The sequence below is a fragment of the Phodopus roborovskii genome, unplaced genomic scaffold, assembly GCF_943737965.1.
Source record: "Phodopus roborovskii unplaced genomic scaffold, PHOROB, whole genome shotgun sequence".
NCBI lineage: Eukaryota > Metazoa > Chordata > Mammalia > Rodentia > Cricetidae > Phodopus > Phodopus roborovskii.
In genome coordinates this window covers 6437414-6459598 of record NW_026126448.1, presented here as the reverse complement: position 1 = coordinate 6459598, position 22185 = coordinate 6437414, and the positions used below count along the sequence as shown (strand labels likewise).

Sequence of the window (22185 nt, the reverse complement as noted above, 5' to 3'; positions counted from 1 at the left end):
TACTCCGTCATTATCTCTGAGCTACCTGAACAGCACAGAAATAAGATCTGTAGTGACCATAACTCTATTTTCTGACCCAGGCTGCATTGCCGCCGTTGTGTAAACAGACGCCAGGTCTGGCCACCCCCTGATGGTTCTGACTGCACTTCAGATCTGGCTCAGTGGAACCATAGCACAGATAAACGGGGACTCCAGGATGAGGTACTTCAGGCAGCCTGGGATGCTTCATCTACAGCCATCACCTTCGTCTTCCATCATCGTTCTCATGAGGAGCAGCGGGGTCTCCACTGATAACCAGCTGGTCTGGATGTAGTAGTTAGAGGAAGGATACAGGAAAAGAGGGTTCTCTGCCTCATGGGGCTCTGCTCAGTTTTGTTCTCTGGGAGAAAATCATCAAGAAGGGCTACATGATGTTTGCCCAAAATTTATTTTATAAGAAAAACTTTTTTGGTTTAAAAAAAAAGAAAAGAAAAAAAAGAAATAAAGGCATGAAAGGGACTGAGTCCTAGGAACAGACTGGTAAGCCCAAGAGGGAAAAGGCCTGGTGGTGGACATTCTTATGCTTCTCTAAAGCCTTGGTGCCTCTTGAGGAAGGAGGCAGGTAACCCCAGGGCAGGGGTAGGAGGCTTTCTGCAGTGATGACCTATAACCTCCTGGCCTGAGGTTCCCAGGGTACTGAGTAAGTGGCTGAAAGCTTCTGAATTGCTGTGGGAATGCCTTTGCTGGGCCTCATCTGGGCCTCCAGGACCTCAGTGCAGGGGAAGATGGGATGGGGGGGGAAACAAAAAAAAAAAACCAAAACAAAAAAAACAACAAAACCAAACAAAAAACCAGACAAAATGGCAGAAGGAGAATGACAGAATCAGTGGTTGGGGATTCTGGGCAGCCCATTCCTCAGCCCCTGCAAGCTGATGGTACTGAGGATGGGACTGTGAGGTATGGGCCCCATCACATGGTGCTGACATAATCTGCAAAGGCTTGGGATGAGTCCCATGAGTCGCTAACCACATGGCAGGTAGCCCGGAGTCGTCGAATTGCTTCCCTTGCTGTGACTGCATCCTGGTCCAGCCAGTTCTGGAAGAGGCGTAGGTGACCAAAGGCTCCACGGCCCCAGCGCTCCAGTCGCTTGGCAAACTCCAGAAGCCCATCTGGCTTGATGCAGTTGGAGCTGGTAGGGATGAAATGGGTTAGATATCTAGGAAGCAATTAGGCTTTGTCTATATCCCTTCCTCCCATCCCTTCTCTCCCCAATCCCTAACATACCTGATATCCAACTGACAGAGAGAAGAGGAAGAATCCTCTGAGAAAACATCTGCCAGGGCCAACAGGCCAGCATTCCCTGGAGAGAGGGACAGGAATTCTCATTACCTTGATCCAAGAGCAGAGAAACAAGGGTATCCTATCCCAGCTCCATCTTAGGAAAACCCTAGTCCCAGCAGTTCTGAAGACCTAGTACTCAAATAACCTATATTGCAATCACAGCCTTCTTAGTGGAGTAGTCAAAACTTTTACCCCACAAGTTTATAGGTCAAAGACCTGGTTCCTTCCTCCCTCCCTCTCCAGGGTCTGATCCCCACCCAGGCGGTTCCCTGGTAGTCGAAGGCCCTTCAGTGTAGAGTTGCCCTTCATAGCAGCAACCATCTCAGGAAGAAATTGGGCTGGGCGCTTCTCAAACAGACGACAGAAGGAAAAGGTAATCTCTGTCAAGAGAAAATAAAATGTTTGGGTAAGAAGTAAGGCAGTGCCATTCCTCCTGCCCCAGGTAGTCCTAGCAAGGTGTGTGGGCATTTTATACAGTCTAGAGAAGAATCTGTAAAGTCCAAGCAATGTTGGAATTCAATTCAAGTAAAATACTGAGCCTAAATGTTTGCTGGGAGAAGCATCTCTGCATGGACAATTTTTTTTTTTTTTTTTTAAATTCAGTTCTTCCTCTCTGTAGCCACTGATCCCTTTGCAGGGGTGGAGATTAGTCAGAAGTGAATACCTAAAGGGGACATGTCACAGTATCACATTTCTCCCTACTATCTTTTTGTTGTTTTGTTTTTTCGATATAAGAGTTTCTCTGTGTAACAGCTCTGGCTGTCCTGGAACTCACTTTGTAGATCAGGCTGGCTTTGAATGCACAGAGATCCACTTGCCTCCCAGGTGTAACTCACCCTTTCCTCACTGTATCATTTTTTAAAACTTGAACCCACCCAGGGTGCTACTACCACCTTTTCTGCCAGCCCCTTACAAAACAAAGTGAGGTACTAAAAATTGGGTAAATGCCCATGTTTGAAGAGCAGTTGAATTTGGGACATTAGAAGGAAGGTTATACAGGTTCTATATCCTTATAGTCAAGGAAGATATTAAGACTAGGGAAAGAATAGTGGTTGCTACTAGAGTTAGTGAGGACAAAGGAATGCTCAGGCTCTAGATTAGGATCTTACCTTGAAGGGTCAGATTCTGTAGCAAAAAGAGCACCTCACTCTGACAATCTGCAAGATTCATATCGTGGAAGCTCAGTCTCTTCAGAGATAGGTTATATTCTGGATAGGAGGAAGAAGCCATGGGCTTAGTTTTCCCAGGGAACAAGGAAGGGTAGGTTCCCTACCTACCCTCCTTTACCATTCCTACCTTTGAGTGTTTGCAACACAAGCCCAAAATCCTGGGGAGAGGCAAAAGTGGCACTGTCCAGTGACAGCTGCTGTAGAGAACCTGAGGCCTTCAAAACAGAGCAGAGCAGTGGAGCTGGCTGAGCTCCTCGTGGAAACCCCATTTCCAGTTGCTCTAGGCAGTTTTCTGCATATAATAGGAAGAGGAAATTCCAATCAGCTGTCTATACTTAAAAATACATACTTGGACGGGTGGTGGTAGTGGTGGTGGCACATGCCTTTATTCCAGTACTTGGGAGGCAGGAGGATTTCTGAGTTCAAGGCCAGGTCTACAGAGCAAGTTTCAGGACAATCAGGGCTACACAGAGAAACTGTCTCAAACAAAGCAAAAACAGAAGTATTTTGTATGTGTACCACTACTTGGTGGTCAGGGAAAATAAGGAGTTGATTCTGCCATGTGGGTTTCAGGTCTGATGGAAAGTACTTTTCCATGTTGAACTACCCCTCTGACCCACTATTCCTATATACAGTAGACTCATTAGGAAAATGGCTTATCCTGCTCCTACTATGTGTCAGGCTTTATGATTAAGTTCTAGAAATGCACCATTAAATATGAAATCCCGTTTGCATTCAAGCAAATAAAAGTATGTAGGTGGCTTAGGGGCTAAGTGTTTGATGTGTAAGTGTGAAACCCTGAGTTTGGATCCCCAGAACCTATATAAATGGCAGGTCTGGCAGGGTGGTAGTGGTGCACACCTTTAATCCCAGCGCTTGAGGCAGAGGCAGGTGGATCTCTGAGTTCAAGGCCAGCCTGGTCTATGGAGACAGTTCCAGGACAGGCTCCAAAGCTACACAAAGAAACCTGCCTTGAAACAATCAATCCATCAATCAAATCAAATCAATCAGTCAAATAAATAAGTGCCAAACAAATAAATGGCAGATCTGTCATGGCCCACACCTACAATTCCAGCACTGGAGAGGTAGAGACTAGCTGGCCTGGAATTCAGAGATCTGCCTGCCTCTGCCTCCCCAGTGCTGGGATTAAAGGTTTGTGCCACCACCACCACCTGGCTTTTTAAAGTTTTAATTTTTTGGTTGTTCCCTGATTTCTCCAGTGATACATGCATGCGCATATACACTGAACAACAAAATCCTTAAAAGGTAGTTTAATCCCAGGACTCAGAAGGCAGAGGTAAGTGGACCTCTATGAGTTCAAGGCCAGCTTGGCCTACAGATGAAGTTCTAGGATAGTCAAAGATATACAGAGCAACCCAAAAGAGAAAAGAAATAAAGTAGGGCCATTGAATCTAGTTTAAAAATGATCAGTTTAGATCCCCTTTCTGAAGATAGATGTCCTGGTCATGCTCACAGTCCTGGGATCTGTCTAACCTGAGGTTATTTTAAAGACTGGCAGTTTGTAGTTGGGCAGTAGTGGTGCTCACCTTTAATCCCAGCACTCGGGAGGAAGAGGCAGGTGGATCTCTGAGTTTGAGGCCATCCTGGTCTACAAAGGTACAAAGAGAAAGCCTGTCTTTCAGGGGATGGGGAGGAAAAGCAGGACAATGACAACAGGGTTAAGTGCAAAAAGCTATAGTTGAAGTTCCCTTCCTCTCCCCAGCCAAACACAACTGTACATGTCACTGTGTACATACATATACACACTACTTTACCTGGTATCTCATCATCCCCAATTATGTGGCTAGGGGTCCCAGCATTCTCTGGAACAGCAGGGTTATCCCTCTGGCTCGGGTGGTCAACACGAATGGACAGGACCCGTAGCAGTGGGAGGGCACGAACAATGGCACGAGTCAACTCCAGGATGGGTAGTGGTGAGAACAGGTCACTGAGATGCAGGGCACGGAGGCGGCACCCAGCCTGGCCTGACAAGGCTCGCAGGCTGTCCAGTAGGCGGAAGATATTAGAACCCAGGCCTATGGCAAAAGAGATTAAATTACAGATGTGGGAAATTTAAGCAGAATATTCAGTGAATGCTCTATTTTTATTGATTACTACAAAGTCTTGAGCTTTGGATCTGATTATCAGGCTTTTAGTTTTGAGATAGGTTTCAGACCTTACAGTCTCTGCCTATTTCTCCAGAGCTGGGGTCATGGGTGTGCACCACCATGCCTGGCTGTGGATCATATATTTTTGTCCTTTGTAAGTAGCAAACTGCTATCTGCGGTAGGGGCTTTGTACTCTAGAGTCATCAGGAGAATCCCAAAATAAGATAGGTGTGGTTGTGCAAGTAATTTAGTAGTTAGGCACTGATGTCTAGATAAAGATTTTAAGTAGTTTCCTAAAGATGCATGGTCTTAAGGGAATTTTGGATAATTGGCTATCTCAGAGATATCAACTCATGAATGGGAAGGGTCTTAGAACACAGCTGCTAGAGTCCTGTATTGGGGCCAGCATTGTGGAAAGTCTTGAAAGCTAAGTTATAGAGAGCTTGATCTCATAGGTCATGGATGCACTTGTAAAATAAGTAATGATGGTCCAACCCAGTATATTGTAGGTAGGAATGGAAAAAAAAATTGTAGAATGGATGCACATTAGGTCAGTGGTAGAACATGTGCCTAATGTGCATGAGTCCTTGGGTTTGATATACTAGAAAAGAAACAAAAAAAAATATTTCTCACAGGATTAATAGAGTCTAAAAAACTATGGCTTATTTAATAATCATAGGTAACTTCTGGGAAACAAGTTCTTTTCCTTGGATTTGTAAGCTGCTGATAATTTATTTACCCAATTAATCCTTGCCCCCTCAAGACAGGGTTTCTTTGTGTAGCCCTGGCTGTCCTGGAATTAGCTCTGTAACCAGGCTGGCCCCAAACTCACAGAGATCTACCTGCTTCTGCCTCCCAAGTGCTGGGATTAAAGGCCACCATGGCCTGGCTCATCCAACTAAATTTAACCAACATTTTTTGTCTCACCTAGACACAAGAAGCACATAGCATTCTTGAACATATAGCTGATAAAAATATAATGGGAATCAAGGAAGCAAGAGTACAATAGATACGTAAAAGGATGCACACTGAACCTTCTGGCTTCCCAATTCAGATTTTGTTTTTGTTTTTCAAGATGGGCTCTGTATAGCTGTGGCGATCCTCCAACTCAGAGATCTGCATGCCTCTGCCTCCCGGGTGTTGGGATTAAAGATGTGTACCATCATTTTGGCTCCCAATTCAGTTTTAAAGAATATAAAGGAAATAGGGAGAAGTTGTGAAAAAAAAAAAACATTCAGAGGCCTGGGCCTGAAGACTAGCAACAGATTCTAAACTGAAATACATGGTATATAAAGCATAAAGGGGCAAGCAAGAGTGAACATGAACAAAATCCTATAAAATTAGGAGGTATGGTGATACATGCCTATAATCCCATGTGGGAAAGTGAGGCAGGAGGATTGTGAGTTTAAGGAAAGCTTAGGCTATGTAGGAAGGCTGTGTGTGTGTGTGTGTGTGTGTGTGTGTGTGTGTCTGTCATGTTTTTCCAAACTAATTATGCTGACAATGCTGCCTTTAAACTCCAGATCTTCCTGCCTCTAATTTCTGAGTACCACCATGCTTAACCTGTAAAGGGCTTTGACTAAACAAAAGGGTCAAAATACTTGTTTAAAAGAATATTTGTGTAGTGCAAGCAATGGATTGATGAAGTAAGGACTGATGAAATTAAGTCAAGCAAAGAGTAATAATAGCCTGAATTAAGGATTCAGATATAAATAAATTGATCTGGGAGGTGTAAAAGTAGGACCTAGTGACAAAATTTATTCAGAGACAGAATCTTAATTTCTTAGGCAACTGAGTCAGTTGTGATGTCTTTGAGAGGAGGATCAGTATAATAGTGTATATAGGTTGGAAATGAGTTGGAAGGGTGACACCTAGTATTAAGGTAAATAAATGAATGTCTTAGGCCAAGGAAAGGGGTGCAGAGGTATTAGCATCAGTGGTCACTGAAGCTAGAAGAATAGATGCAATTGTCTAGAAAAGGTGATAAAATGGGAGTCTTCTGAGAAACTAATGATTAGGAGGAGAAACTGGGGTAGTGGAAGTATATCAGAAAAAAAGTTTTTTTTCTTTAAAACAAGATTTGTCTATGTAACCCTGGTTATCCTGGAATTTACTATATAGACCAAACTGGGCTCAAATCCACAGATCCACTTCCCTCAGCCTCCCAGGTGTTGGGATTAATATGTACACTGTCATACCTGGCTTAGGAAGAAATAGTAAATGTAAGATGAGGACTAGAAAAGTGCATGTGAAATGTAGTAGCAAGGAGGACCTCAATGACCTGTACCCTCCTCTGCACTGCTGAGTGTGTAAGTGATGCTTGAGTGGAGATAGTAGAGATGACTACATCTTGAGAAGAGAAGGAAATGGAATGTTGGTGGAAACCTGACTTAATGTTTGGGTGGTAGGAGAAGCAGTAGAAAGAAGGGAAGTTATATAGTGATTTTGAAGAATGGAATTTGAAGTCAAGGTTATCCTGGGTAAGTCAATTGTTATAGGTTGATGTTAGAAATTAGATTAGGTATTATTCTGAGAATATTTAATGTTAGATATAGCCCAAGTATGTGAATACTAAAGCATCTGAGAAGCAAGCCTCTGTAAAAAAGAATTTAGAGTATGGGGAATTAGTTAGCTTCTGATAAGGCTGCATCATTCATTGAGCTGAAGAAGAAAAGGATGAACTCAGAAGTAGGCTAGTTGAAGGGATTCATGTATGAATCCCTTTGCGAGGATATTTACTAAGTAAGGGAGAATTTGGAAACTGCAGATTAGAATGGGAGTTGATGTTGCAGATACAATGAAGGGTATTAGGAGGCTGGTACATCTGTGTTTTCTGTAGTAAAGCTTAGCAATTTAGCTAGATTGTACATTTTGCTGACAGTGTATGTGCAAGTGGATAAACTTCAGAAGACTGTCTTGTAGGTTGTTGCTCTGTCTTCCACCCCCTTAAAACGTGGGTAGTTGCTTTGATGTGACTGGTATGATACAAATCCAGAGCCCTGGCTGGGTCTGGATTGCCCCCTGTATCTACCTAATGTATCAGCTCCTCTAGAAGCCTTTGTTCTAATAGTAAATCCATATTATGAGACCTTATTTTTCTCTCCTAACATTAACAGTATGCCAGTGTGTTTTGTGTTTACCTCTTGCCTCTGTGAGACACAAAGGAATACATCTCCACCTCCCTGATCATACTCCCCATACTTTGGGTTTGGAGATCCAAACCAAACCCAGACCCACTCCTTTAGGTGCTCACCATTGTAGGAAAGTGTAAGGCTCTCCAGTGAAACCCAGGAGCTCAGCAGGTGGCACAGCGTCAGAGCTGCCTCTGTGGAGAGGGGAACTGTGAACAGCTCCAAGGTGGAAATGCTGCGGAATCTCTGGGATGCCTCCAGTGCTGGGAGCCCCAAACAGCTGGGATCTGATCCATCCAGAGCTCCACAAGCTACTTCCCCAATCTCCATCTCTTCACCATCTTCCTTCTCACCAGCCACAATAAAAACAAAGTCATACAGGTCTTCAGACTCTGCACCAGACCCCTGACGGGTGCGGGCACCCTTCTTCCCTGCTGCTCGTTTGAAACGCTTTAAGGGCTTAGGCTGTGAGGCTGAGCTAGCTGGAGCCCTTTTGGATGATGTGGAAGAGGAGGCAGAGGAAGTGGCAGCTGGAGCAGAGGATGGCTGCTTGGTGCCAGAAGCCTCATAAGAGGTGGCTGGAGGGTACAACTCCCTCTTAGAGTCTGTCCCACCTATTGCCAGGCTTTCTTGTGTGCTGCGGCGTGTAACACGAGTGGTAGGTACAGCCCTGGGCATCTGCTTGACTTCACTCTTCCTCCGAGTGGCCATCAGTGCTGCAGCACATCGCTCTGCTGCATCCCTCCGGGGCCGGCGCGAACCTAGCAATAAGGACCCTTCATCTCGGGATGGGGCCCGGCCTCGGGAGGCTTCACCACAAAGGCGACAAGGCAAGCTACCAGGGCCTGGCTGCCAAAAGCCAGCACTCATGGTGAGGATAAGGATGAAAAGGGCTGACTCAGGCACAGGCCAGGAGTACAGCGACACTTGGCTAACAGCTCCATGGTGAATGAGCTGATGCAAGAGCTGTCGCAGTGACTGCTGAGCAGCCACATCAGAGAACAGCAGGTGGCGGAACTTGAGGGTATGCAGAGAACTTGCCAGGGTCTCCAGAACCCTGCGATTTGGCTCAGCCACTAACTCAGTGGCTCCCTGCAGCATATTGCAGATGGTGAGCTGTCGAACATGACGGGAGCTGTGCAGGAGAGGTGAGAAGCGTTGATCACAAAGACGCTTATCAGAAGATACATCAATGGTTCCACGTAGAACATGGGAAAAAAATGCCTCCATAAACTTGGCTCGCCAACAAGTCACACTCTAAAAGCAAAGCAAACACCAGACATTAGTCAAGTGCCTCCTCCTGGTTTCCCTAGTAGCAAACATTTCTGAGTGGGGCATCAGATTAGGTAAATTACACAAACTCATACTGGTAGCCCCGTACAAATAAGCAAGGGACACAAACAGATGAAGGAGCATATTTTAGTTCTTTCTATAGGGCAAGTGTATAGTGTTCCTTATCTGACAAATGATACTTTTGTGTATGCCTATAGATGTACAGGTACAGAGAAGCCAGAGGTGGTACTTCAGCACTGCTGCTCTAACTGGGTTGAGGCTTGCCAAGTAGGTTAAGCTGCCAGGCCATCAAGCTCACAGAATCTGTTTCCTTCCCAGCACAGGAATTAAAAGTATGCACCCACCGATGGAGCTGGTGTAGTGCTGAATGCCTTTAACCCCAGCATGTGTGAGGTAGAAGCAGGTTTGGTCTATGTAACTACATGATAGCTAAGGCTATGTGGAGAAACAAAAAAAAAAAAAAAAAAAAAAAAGTTATAGCTGGGTGGTGGTGGTGCATGCCTTTAATTCTAGCACTTGGGAGGCAGGTGGATCTCTGTGAGTTCAAGGCCAGCCTGGTTTACTGATTGTGTTCCAGGACAGCCTCCAAAGCTACAGAGAAAACAAAAAAAAGTTATGTATACATGGAGGACTGTAAAGATGGCTCATAGATTTGGAGCATTTAGCTGCTCTTGGCAGAGGACCCAGGTTCAGTTCTCAGCACCCACTTGATAGCTCACAACCAACTATAACTCCTATTTCAGGGGATCCAACGTCCTTGTCTCAAGTGGTACACATACATGAAAGTAAAACTTTTAAAAGGGCAACATTATACCTAGCTTTTGTGTGTTCATGCACATAGAGGCCAAATGACTTGATACTTGAGCCAAGTGCTCTTAATGCTTGCTCTATACTTCAGGTCCTAGGAGCTAACAATTCCTTCATCTTCCAGTGGGGAGTATACAAATATCTGTTTAACTTTTATATGGGTTCTGAGGAACCAGGTTATCATCAGGCTTGCCCAATGAGCACATTACTTACTGAACCAGTGCCCTGTTAAGGGGTTTCTGGGGATCAAATTTATGCTTGCAAGGCACTTTATTGATTGAGCTATCCCCCAAGTCTTTTTTTTTTTTTTTTAGTTGCATGCATATTAAGTGATAATTTCTGAAACACGCTTTACGACATTCTATCTAGTGTGTATACACATGTGGGTATGAGTGTCTGGAGATGCCCAAAGAGTGTACTAGATTCCTTGGAGTTGGAACTGCATGTAGCTGTGAGCCTTTTTTAGTAATGTTGGGCCAATGGACCCAGTTGAAACCACAATCTTGTGAGTGCTGGGGATCAAACCCAGGAATCTGCATATGGCAATCAATCGCTATATTATTGACCTTTCCCAGCTGAAATAAAAACCTGAACCTGCAGAACAAAGTATAGAAGTTATCACTGGTTACTGTACAAGTTAAATGGTAATCAAGATTTGGACACAAGAAATCTGGTTCTGAGGAACAATCTTTGTGTGTGTGACTGTGTTCACATGTAAATAAGTGTGTGTGAGTGTATGTGTGTGTGTGTTCCTATGGCTGCCAAAGATTGATATCAGATGTCTTTGATGCCTTCCTTCATTTTATTAAGGTAGGGTCTCACTTGAATTCAGAGCTGATTTGACTAGTTTAGCAAGCTTAATTTGGGAACCCTGCTTCTGGGTTGGAATTATAGGAAGGTGCCATGCCCACCCAGCATTTACCTGGGCACTGGGGAATCCAACTTCATTTCAGAACATTTGTACATAAAGGACCTTTACCTGATAAGCTATCTCCTTTTTCTGTAGTATCTCACAACTAAGACATACTCCTTTAAATTCTTGAACATTTGGTTCTAGAGCTTCATCTCAATTTATTTTTTAGCCCACTAGCTTTGTTCAGCCCTGTATCATCTCATGTCTAACTATGTAATTAACTTTTTGAGTTCCTTTTCCAAATTACTTTGTGGGATGACACATTCAATGTTTTCCCATCACCTAGAATTTGAAGTTCTCCAATTTGACAGCAAAGCTCTTCTACAAGAGCTCTGTTAACCTGAAGCTTTTGTCACAAGAATATTTTGCTTTGGCTAAATCCATCTCCCTCTCCCAAGTCTTTCTTAACATGTCCTTTGAAACATCTATCAGGAATGTTCTCCATTGATAACTTAATTTCCCAAAGGATGTACTAACATCCCCTGAGGCTGCTGCTTGGTTGGGATACACCAACTATCAAGCCTTTGCTGGCATATTGCATGGTGTTTAGTTTCTGTCTGTGCACTTGTTAACAAGATCAGAAATTCCTGGATATAGAAGTCACTTCTCAGGTTTATTTTCTCCAAGGCAGATTATTTGATGCAAGTGGGACTTCATCAGACTATTTTAATATACTAAAAACTGAAGGGAATAGATTTTCAATATTTGGTGTATATCAGAATTTCTTAGTTGTTTTCTTCCACTACCATCCCAAAATGCATGTTGGCTTCCCAGTCCTGGTGATTCTACATGTGACATCTGGAACAAGGTCCAAACATCTTTTATTTTAAAAAAACTGTTCCCTCCAATATGGCATGTACTCACTCATAAGTGGATATCAGATATAAAGCAAAGGATAACCAGGCTACAATCCACAACCCTAGAGAAGCTAGGAAACAAGGAGTACCCTAAGAGGGACACACGTGGAGGGCCCCACGAAAGGGAAATAGTTAAGATCTCCTGAGTAAGAGGGGGTGGGTAGAGGGGAGAAGGAAGGGGCTGGGGGATAGGAACATGAGAGCTCAAGATGGCAGAGTTGGGGGGGAGGGACGGAGGGGGGGGCAATGAAACAGATCTTGATGGAGGGAGCCATTTTGGAGTTAGGGAAATTCCCAGGAATCCACAAGGATGACCCCAGCTAAGACTCCTACCAATAGTGGAAAGGGTGCCTGAACTGGCCTTCCTCTATGATCAGATTAGTGACTACCCTCATTGTCATCATAGAACCTACATCCAGTAATTGATGGAAGCAGATGCTGTGCTACATAAGCTCCTGGAGCTTAGTTGAAGAGAGGGAGTCTAGGGGTCAAGACCATGATGAGGAAACCCATGAGACAGCTGATCCAAGCTAGTGGGAGCTCATGAACTATGGGCTGAATGCTGGGGAAACTGCATGGGACTGAACTAGAATGTCACCCTCTGAATGTGGGTGACAGTTATGTATCTGTTTGGGGGGGGGGGGGCTTGCCCTGGCAGTGGGAACAGGACTTACCCTGGCTACATAAATGGGCTTTTTTGGAGCCCATTCCCTTTGGTGGGATACCTTGCTCAGACTTGATGGGGCGGGGGTTGGTCCTGCCTTAACTTATTATGCCAGGCTTTGTTGAGTCTCCAAGGGATGTCTTACCCCTCAGAGGAGTGGATGGGGGTGGGGGTGGAGCCTGGAAAAAGAGGGCACTGGGGCTAGTATGTAAAATGAAAAAAAATTTTAAATAGGATGTTTTAGTATATTAAAAAAAAAAAAACTGCCTCCCCCACCATGATTCTAATGTTCACCAGAGGTTAGGAAGGGCTACATTACTCTGAAAGACACTAAGCCTCAGAGTTTGCTTGTTTTCTTTTTAATTAGGTTTACAGTTGGGAAGGGGAGGTTCATGTGCTGTGCTGTGCTGTGTGTGTGTAGGTCAGAGGACAACTTTAGTGGAGTCACTTTCAACTTTATGTAGGTTCTGGAGTTCTTAAGTCCGGTTGCAAGGGGTGTCAGGCAAGTGACTTTACTCTGAAGAATCTTGCAAGCCCTGGAAAGTTTCTGTTTTGTAGACAGGGTCTCAAGACCTTGTATCAATCCTACTACCTCTGTCTTCCAAGTCTGGAACTATAGGTATGTGCCACCACATCCAGCTCAAGGCCCTACAATCCTTTCATAAGGTGTATTGATTAGTCTTCTGGCTTCAGTGCAGGGTCCAATTCTCATCTGTACATCTGACCTCTTTCTTCTCTAAGGTATAGAGAATCTACCACCTGCTTTATGGTGAAGATGTTACATGTCTTGTTCACTGCAAAAGGACATTGGGGAAGTAGGAAAACTGAGCTGGTAACCAAACCTCTCTTCCCCTACTTTGGAATGCTAAGCACTAGACCCAAGGCCTTGTGCATATTAGACTTGGTTTTGGTAATTTTGTTTTTTGTTTTTTCAAGGCAGGCCTCAAACTCACAAAGATCCACCTGCCTCCCAAGTGCAGGGATCAAAGGCGTGCACCATCACCACTCAGCTTAAACAACACATTCCTAACTTATATGTGTATTGGTATTTTGCTTGTGTGTCTATTTGTAACCTTGCACTTGTCTATTTTGAAGAGTCAGGAAGAGCCACCATATGGGTGCTAGGAACTGAACTTGTGTCCTCTGAAAAATCAGCAAGTACCCAATACTTTAACACTGACCATTCCTCCACTTAGTTTTGAGTGGTAGCAAAGGATGTTCTTGAGTCCTTTGGGGTCTCACTAGCACCTTCCCTACACATTTGTTGGCCCACATGCAGAGAGCAAAATGGGAGCTGGCAAAGAACTGGTGCTCAGGTAGAGGAGGTGGCCAGCGTGGAATAAGAACCTCCCAGCCTGGGAGGAGACAGCTCTAAACCCTGACTGATGGTGGGCTTTTCAGACAGCTTGAGGAGTGGAGGCTGGAACCAGATACACATCTATTTCAGTAAATACATAAGATATACCCCGGGCATTCAAACCATTACAGCCAGCCAAAGTTTTGCCCACACTCAGACCACATCTGGTCCTCTCACTGCTATGGGCTAGAGTCCCACAAAGCACTGCGTTGCAGGTCTTGCTCAAAAATCACTTGCTGCAGCCAGTGATTTCCACTCCCTACTGGTACTTTCTGTATTTCTGCAATGTATTTAACCCTTTGCTCATTTTATTTCATTAGGATGTTTATAATTTTGGGGGGGGGGTTCATCTGAGACAGGGTTTCTTTGTATTGCTTTGGATGCTGCCCTGGAACTAGCTCTTATAGACCAGGCTGGTCTCAAACTCACAGAGATCTGTCTGCCTCTGCATCCTGAGTACTGGCATTAAAGGCATGCTCTACCACTGCCAGCTTATGATTTTTTTTTTCCTCTGTATCTTAAGTATTTTATTTGTGTGTGTCTGCCAGAAGAGGGCATCAGATAATCTAGAACTTAAGTTTAAGTTACATGTAAGCAACCAGACATGACAGCTTAACTGCTGAACCATCTTTCCAGCTCTTATCTTTTTGTTTAACAGTGTTTCAAATGTTGCCTTGCAGTAGATTATTTAAAATTCATTTATGAAGCCTGCAAAGATAATGACTAAAAATAAAAATCTTGGAGCTGGAGAGATGGTTCAGTGGGTGAGAGCACTGGCTGCTAGTCCAGAGGATCTAGGTTCAGTTCCCAGCATTCATAGCATCTCACAACTCTCTGCAACTCTAGTTCCAGGAGATGAAAATCCAACATCCTCTTCTGGCTTCTACAGGTACTGGCACACACATACACAGATAAAAACAAATTAAAAAAAAAAAACAACGGCTTTAAAACATGTTTATGGTGTTGCCATTTTATGTGATTAAGCAAATCTCTTTCCCTGTCTGCACTGTAGTCTTAAACTTGCTAGACAAATATTCACTAACCTATATGCTCAGGCCCCTACTTCCTTTTTTGGTTTTACTTGTTTAATAAATGGTTATTCTATTCTGAGACTACACATCAAGTTACTTGCTAGGTGTTTTGTCCTTTTGCTTTTTAAAAATTAGATCTTTAATTTACATAGATATTATCTAAACATAATGTAATGGAAACATACCCTAATTTTTCCAGATGGCTAAGCAGCTAATCCTTCATTTCTCTACTACTTTGTTTTCAAAATATCTACTGCATCACACAGATCTCTATATTCAGCAGCACTGTATAGTTTTAAGTACTCTCAGTTCATGAGCAATGTCCTCTGGAACTAGCATAGTGCCTAGAACCAAGCAGGAGTCAATAAATGGCTTTTTTGTTCGTGGTGGGTTTTTTGTTTTGTTGTTTTTTTGGCAGTGCTGGAGATTAAAATTGGTATCTTATTCAGGCCAGGGGAATACTTTTAACACTGAGCTATACTTCCAGATATTTTTAAATTATAGGTAAGATGAATGCTATTTTTGTCCTAAAGCACGGATCGGAAAAAAGAAAATCTGGAATAGGTATGTACAGAATCAGAACTTCTGCCTAAGTAATTTAGATTACCCAGTCTAAGCCTCCCTATCTTCTGAAGTGATTAGGGCCAACAAAACAAAAAGTAAGTCTCTATAAGTTTGAGATGTTGGATAAAGAAAGTTTGTATCACTTGCTGATCAGCCATACTGCAAATAAAATACCAAGAGAAAGTATGTCTATTTCTGTTTAAGAGTTCCAGTGATTTCTATCTGAGTTAATGAATAGAATTTTAGGGCAAAAGGAGTCTTACTAGAAATCGCTCAACCCCTCTCACAAGATTCTGAGTCCCCTGTATGCCCGTAACATCATTATATCATGTTGTTATCCAGACTATTTGAATACTTAGTTATAGAATGCTTACTACTTCTAAAATTAGCTTGCTTTATCACTAATAATCTTAAAGTTTTACTTTTAGATTAGCAAAAATGTATTCTCTTTTAGATTCAAGTCTATTAACTGTAGCTCAGGTTTCTTAAATTGTCTCTTTGTTTTTTTCAGAAATAACACCTCATATTTCAAAGGCGACTCAAATAATGTGGATTTTTCTTTTTTCTACATATCCCAGGGAAAGACAGCCTGACTACTGCAGAACACTCATAAAACAGAATACAGAGTAAATAGCTTCAACCATTGTTGACTAGCTCTTGGTCCTTTTTATTTTTTATTTTTATTTTGCCTACATGTATATCTATGTACCATGTGCATGCCTGGTGCGCAACGAGGCCAGAAGAGGGTGCTGGATCTCCTTGAACTGAAGTTACAGGTAGATGATAAGAACTGAACCTGGGTTCTCTGCAAAAATTGCCAATGCTCTTGACTGTTGGGCCATCTCTCCAGACTCCTGCCCCCATTTAATACTTTTTATATAGCTTCTCCTAAGCCAGATGTATGTACAAAGGTATTGCAAACTGAACTTTTGTACTTAGCAAAGATAAGTTGGTTCCTTCTGTTATTAATATTATTATTATTTTAGTTTTCATCACTGCACCAACACTGTCAAAAACTCAAGGAATCTTGGGTCTGCAATCCATTGTGCTCACACTCTTTCCTGTATACCCTATAATCATGGTAAACAGGTCAGTGATAAATGTCAAATGACCCAAAACCTTGTGACAAATCACCTATGCTCATCTCCCAAATCCAATCTCTGTATTTCAATGGTTCCCAGTTTGTACCTGTATGTTATACTTGCTTTCACTATTCAAAATCAGTCTAGATTTCTTCTTGGTACCTTAACTTACCTCCAAACCGGAAGGCCTTGTTTTCATCAGCTCATCCCAGAGTCGGCGCCAGATGGCTTGAGTGGAGAGACCTGTAGGAAGAAACATATCAGTTGGCTGCCTGCTGCCCACCATGAATAAAATACATCAATCTTTCATATTGTCCTCTGGCTTCAGAGGAACAATACAGCTAGCTGAATAGTTAAGAGCACTAACTCTAAGGACAGATCATCTAGATTTGAATATTAATAAAGTACTCTAAAGTTATGTGATCATGGACAAGCTACTTAATTTTTCCCCCTCATCTGTAAAATATAATTAATATCTATTTCATAGGGCTTTTGAAAAAAGGATTAAGTGAACAGATGCATTTTTCTGGGTAAAGTACCCAGAAAACCTTGGCCCATCAAGGTTATGTAATATTAGTTGTTAATTGATCCAATGAGGAAGAGAAGTTTGGTAAAATAGAAAAACTAATGTTCAAAAGTTCTAGTTACAGCTTGTTTGTGTCTTAGAGTAACAGGGACACTGTAAGAAATAATAAGAAAATAGATGTGAAGGTACTTTTTAAAAAGCTCTATTATTTGTTTTCATGTGGTGTGTGTTTTGCCTGCATGTGTCTGATGCCCACAAGAGGCCAGAAAAGGATGTTGGATCCCTGGAACTGGAGTTATAATAGCTGTGTACTGCCATATGGGTGTTGAGACCCATCCCCAGGTTCTTTCCAAGAATAACAAGTGCTCTTAAACCACTCAGTCATCTCTCCAGCCATAGGAAGGTGCTTTTTAGATTTTTGTTCTTTGAGACAAAGGTAGCCTTAGCTGACCTAGAACTCACTTTTTTAGACCAGGCTAGGCTGGAACTCAGAGAGATCTACCTGCCTCTGCTTCCCAAGTGCTAGGATCAAAGGTATATACAACCACACCCATCTAAGGTACTTTTTTGAGGAGCATGAAGTTCTAGTTAGGTATCAGGTAAAAAAGTTACATGAAGAACATCATGGTGCCTTGTTCACAACCACTGACCAAGAAAGAGTAAGAAAGACACTTACCTTTTTTGAGGGCAGTCTCCTCAATCCTCTCCAAGTAATATATATTGAGCAGAGGTAAGATGCTTTGAAGTATTGGGCCTGGAAGAGCTACAAAAACCAAAAGACAAAGTTTACTATCTTAAGGCAGCTGGAATTCAGGGGAAAGGATGAGTTAAACAAACTGATCTGCTCTCTTAGGTCAGTATACTTCTGTCCAAGAAGCATTGGGCCTTGAGTATACTCTGAGCTAGTACCTTCCTAAGAAAACTAAAGTTAACTTTTATTCTCTAAACTCATTATAATTTAAAAACAAAAACTAGTTTTTTCCTGTGTTCTGGAAGTGGAGGTGGGAGGATCAGGAATTCAAGGTTAGCCCTGACTATGAAAGTTTCCCTATTAGAGTCTTTTGGATTGCCTTTACTTATTCTTCCCCTTTGGTCTTATTACAAAAGCAGTGCTGATCTCAAAAATAAATAAATAAATAAATAAATAAATAATTTGTCTAATACACAACTAACTGATGAGTCAGAATTTGCCCAACTCTAGATCTAAAGTCCTTCAGTTTATTATACTCCCTCTTAGAACTAGAGAAGTTGGGAAGGACTGATAACTGTTTTGTTTAAGTCAAAATCTTATTCAGTATTTGGGAGACTGAGGCAGGAAGGTCATTGCAAGTTCAAGCTAGCCTGACTCAATAAAACAAAATAGGGGTATGTGTATTGAAAGGGTTGTGTGGTTGTGTGAAGAGGGAACAGATAGAAATGACTACCTCATGACATTAAAGATCATGCTTGCAATTTGTTTAACACATTATCTGTCCATAATATCAGTAAATATTGGCTATTACATTTATTCTGTCAACAGTATCACTGTTCTATTAAGCTTAAGCTTACTAAAACTTCCATTCCTTGATCTACTTTTAAAAATTGTCTTTAAATTATGTGTATATGTATGTATCTATATGGAGGTATGTACAAGTGAGTGCAGGCACCTGCTAAGGCCAAAAGGTGTTGGATCCACTGGGGTTGCAGTTAAGGCAGTGTTGATCCAACACAGGTGCTAGGAACTGAACTGTTGTGTGAAAGGGATACTCTATCACCTCTGCCACCACTCCCCTGCCCTCCCCCTTTTTGAGACAGGGTTTCCCCTTGCTGTCTTGGAACTCACTTTGTAGACCAGGCTGGCCTCAAACTCACATAGATCTACCTGCCTCTGCCTCTTGAAGTACTGGTATTAAAGATGTGCACCACCACTGCCTGGCCAGGCACCCTCTTCCTTAAAGGCTGGGTCTCCTTCCTGGCTGGCTTGTAACTTGAGGCAATGCTTCTGTCTCCACCTCCTAAGTGCTGGGATTACAGGTGTGAGGCAGCACACATAGCTCTTCCTCAGTGCATTTTTTCCTACTCGAATAACTGAATATTAAGATCCAAGAATCTAGTGTAATTTTTTTGTATCTATTAGGTTCTCATTGACATTCACTGTACCTGTTGAATGAGAGCCTGATTTCCCCATCCTATTACATGAATGTAGGTCTGTTATCTGAACTGTTTCTTTGACCTGTCTTTAGATTCTCTCTGAATCTTGCTCTTCCTGATGACCTTACTCTGCTCAAACCTTTCAAAAGCTCTCTATTCCATTCAAGATAAAGTTCAAGCCTCAATCTTGATATTTAAGGCAGCACCCCTTATTCTACTGAACTTTTCTCACTGTACTCTTGAGAGATGTGCCACAGCAGGTGTATGAGGTCAGAGGACAATCTGCAGGAGCCCTTAGCTTGTCAGGCTTTACAGCAAGTGTCTTACCTGCTGAATTATCTATCTCACTGGCCCATTCTGTTTGTTTTTGATTTTTTGTTTTTCACTGCACTCTCTCAGCGATGCTAGTCCACCACCTTCAGAAGGCTTTCCTGGCTGTTTTCTAGCCCACCCTGAAACTTCCCTCCAAAATGGCACTGCTTGACATGCCTCTTCCTTGGCCCCTCTAAAAGTTCTCACTGGAGCCAAGCTCTTGCTGGGTGGCTATTTACTTAATCTAGTCCACTAGAGGCTCTCCTGTCTCCTCTCAATCAGGAATAATGAAGTTGTGATGAGGACACAGGAAACATTCCTTCAGAGCTTCCCCCTTCCTTTCCACTCTGCTCCCCTGTTTAGTTATCTCCTCTCACACACGGAATCCCATCTCTTCTACCTATACACTCTACTGTTCCTTTCTCAATTTTTTTGTTTGTTTTTTCCAGACAGGGTTTGGCTTTGGCTATCCTGGAACTCACTCTGTAGACCAGGATGGCATTGAATTCATAGAGATCCACCTGCCTCTGCCTTGAGAGTGCTGGGCCCAAAGGCATGTGCCGCCACCTAGCTCTCTTCTTAGTAATTCTTTGCTTTCTTCTAGCTTAGACTTTTTTTTTTTTTTTTTTTTTTTTTGCCTTTAAATGCTTCCTCTCTGCAAGCTTTGGCCTCCATACTACTAATATCCTCTTCTAGCCAAGATCAGTATCTCAGAATCTCCAGGCTGATGCACGGTTCCACATTTCCAGGACTTCTCTGAGCCTCTGCTCAGCCCCACTGAGGCCTTTCTCCCATTCACCATGGGGTCAGCCTGACCTTTTCTGCTCAGCTTGGCACAGGGCCTCCACAATCTCCTATACTCACACAGGGCCTGAGAACTTCTTATCCCTCTCTTCCCCTCCACCCCCACCTACAGGAAGGCCTGCTCCAGTGGTAGCCTACTCCAAGCACAAAAGGACTCACCTGACCACTCCATAAGGCCTTAAAAGTATCTGGAGCCTCAACCCTTCAGAGGAGCCTCAGCCTCCTCATGGTTTATTAAAACCTCAACCTCAATTCTCAACTGACCAGGGCCTACCTTCTGGCAAAGATGTCACCACCACCCCTGGGGCCTCCTGGTGTAACATCCCCTGTACATTCCAAGGCCAGGGATTACCTCTCTCCTCCCCTACCTTCCATTTGGCCTGACCTGTGATTTCATCCAACTTCAGCCAGACCACCATTCTGTCAGGCCCATGGCCTCCCTCTCTTGAATCCAGGGCCTGCTTCAGAGAGCCCTAACTTTCTCTTTAACTCTCTACTATCACTTTTCACACCATGGACCCTTTCTCCTCCTAAGTTGCCAGGCCGCTGGCCCACGGAATACTCGTACAGCAGGGCCTTCTAGAGACCATCTGGTCGGGGCGCTCCAGGCCTCTGGCCTTAGCTCTTCAGTTTGGACCGCCTCGACAGGTCCCGGTCCTTCGGTACCGGCCGCTCGCAGGCCTGAGCCCCGGCTCCCTCCCATTCGGACCAAGGCCCCTTCCCCACGACGCGTACCATCCCATTTGGGCTAGTCTGTCCGGGACATCCTGGCCCTTGCCCCGCCTGAGGCCTCCTCGGCCCTTCCCGCCGACCGGTCGTTCGAGCCTGTCCCTGACTCTGAACATCTCCCGGCTCCCTTCACTCATTCCCCACCCTCCTTCACCGCCCCGGCCCATCCAAGGGGCCTCCGGCGCTGCCTTCTCTGCAGGCGGACCAGCCAGCCGCTCAGTTTAACAGGGAGGTCTGGGGTGCCGGTGCGCTCCCTTCAGCTCTTGGGCCGTCAAACAGGCCACGGCGCCCCCAGCCTTTCGGCCTCTCCCCCAACCCCGTTCCCTAGCTCTCCACTCGGCCGTCTCACCCCGCCCATCCGCTGGGCTTCGGGAGTCTTGCTACCCGTGGTGGACCCCGCGGACAGCGGAGGCCCAGGGCCGTCAGTTTAGGTGGCTCCGGGCCTGGCCTCCTTGCCTCAGGCCTGGCCTGCCAATTTCGGCCCCTGCCCCGGGGCAGCCGGGCCATCCCTGCCCGTCGGTTCGACATCGAGGCTCCTCGGTCCAGTCCGGCTCAGCCCAGTGTCAGTTCCGAGCCTTCGGCTCCGGCCTGCCAATCCAGCCCCTGTCGCTAGGGCCCGGCCAGGTTTGCCCCACACCGGGCCTTCTGGCCTCGCCCCCCGCGCCCCCCGCGGCAAGCCGTGGTTCGGGTCCACTTGCTCATTTGGTCTCAGTCTTCACTCTGCCCAGCCCCGTCAGTCAGGGGATCCATGCTCCGACTCAATAATCTGACTTCTAGTGCCCCGGGCTGGGCCTTGCCCCGGGCCTCTCGGCCTCGCCCCCCGCGCCCCCTAGCCGCTGGGCCGCCCCCGCTCGCTGCCGGAGGTAGCCCCTCACTCCGCTACTTACCCCACACCCCGCTCTCCAGAACCCCCATATGGGCGCTCACTGCCCGCCCGCACAGCTCGAACAGGGCGGGGGGAGCGCTGGGGCCCGAGGCCGAGCTCTTCGCTGGCGCCGCCTCCCGGGACGTGGCCTCCATGGTCGTTGCCGCCGCTACCTCACAGAACCAGCAACTCCGGGCGCGCCAGGCCTCGGGCGCCGCCATCTTGGGGAGGTGCGCGAGCCCGAGAATGGCACACGCAGACCGCCATCTTGAAGAGGTCAGCTCTTAGGACCGCTCCATAAGTGATATGGGTAAGAACAGGAACTACTCTATAAAAGAATGCCAAACAAACTAGCAAATAATTCAAGTATCTTAGGAAACACTTCTTGATTAATTACTGTGGATCAATGCATTTTGGCCGGGAGTGACCAGAAGGATGGTTTCTTAGCAAATCCTTCGCAGGCATATATGCCAGTTCCCCCTACCGCCTGCAGCTAACGAGTAGTACAGGCCAATCTGTGCAT

The 22185-nt window shown here is 44.6% G+C and overlaps 2 protein-coding genes across 3 annotated transcripts in view; one reads left to right on the top strand and one right to left on the bottom strand.

The window, feature by feature from the left end:
- The window catches only part of Rad54l (RAD54 like), a 41097-nt gene extending 40612 nt beyond the window's left edge, over positions 1 to 485 (top strand). Inside the window, exon 18 of the mRNA XM_051188506.1 lies at positions 81 to 485. Within this exon, the coding sequence (XP_051044463.1) occupies positions 81 to 291 (211 nt within the window). The 3' untranslated portion in view covers positions 292 to 485. The remainder of the gene's footprint in view (positions 1 to 80) is intronic.
- Lrrc41 (leucine rich repeat containing 41) lies at positions 409 to 21910 on the bottom strand. 2 transcript variants are annotated; one of them, XM_051188504.1, is made up of 10 exons: positions 21685 to 21910; positions 17499 to 17585; positions 16469 to 16539; positions 7851 to 8985; positions 4265 to 4525; positions 2617 to 2781; positions 2430 to 2528; positions 1578 to 1700; positions 1264 to 1339; positions 409 to 1168 (listed from the first exon to the last, which is right to left on the bottom strand). In XM_051188504.1, exons 1-10 carry the CDS (start codon positions 21881 to 21883, stop codon positions 949 to 951), a joined length of 2436 nt encoding a protein of 811 aa, XP_051044461.1. In that variant the 5' UTR covers positions 21884 to 21910; the 3' UTR covers positions 409 to 948. The 2 variants fall into 2 exon arrangements, with proteins under 2 accessions (XP_051044461.1, XP_051044462.1); XM_051188505.1 differs by lacking the exon at positions 21685 to 21910 and adding an exon at positions 21147 to 21287.
- Positions 21911 to 22185: the final 275 nt, after the last annotated feature.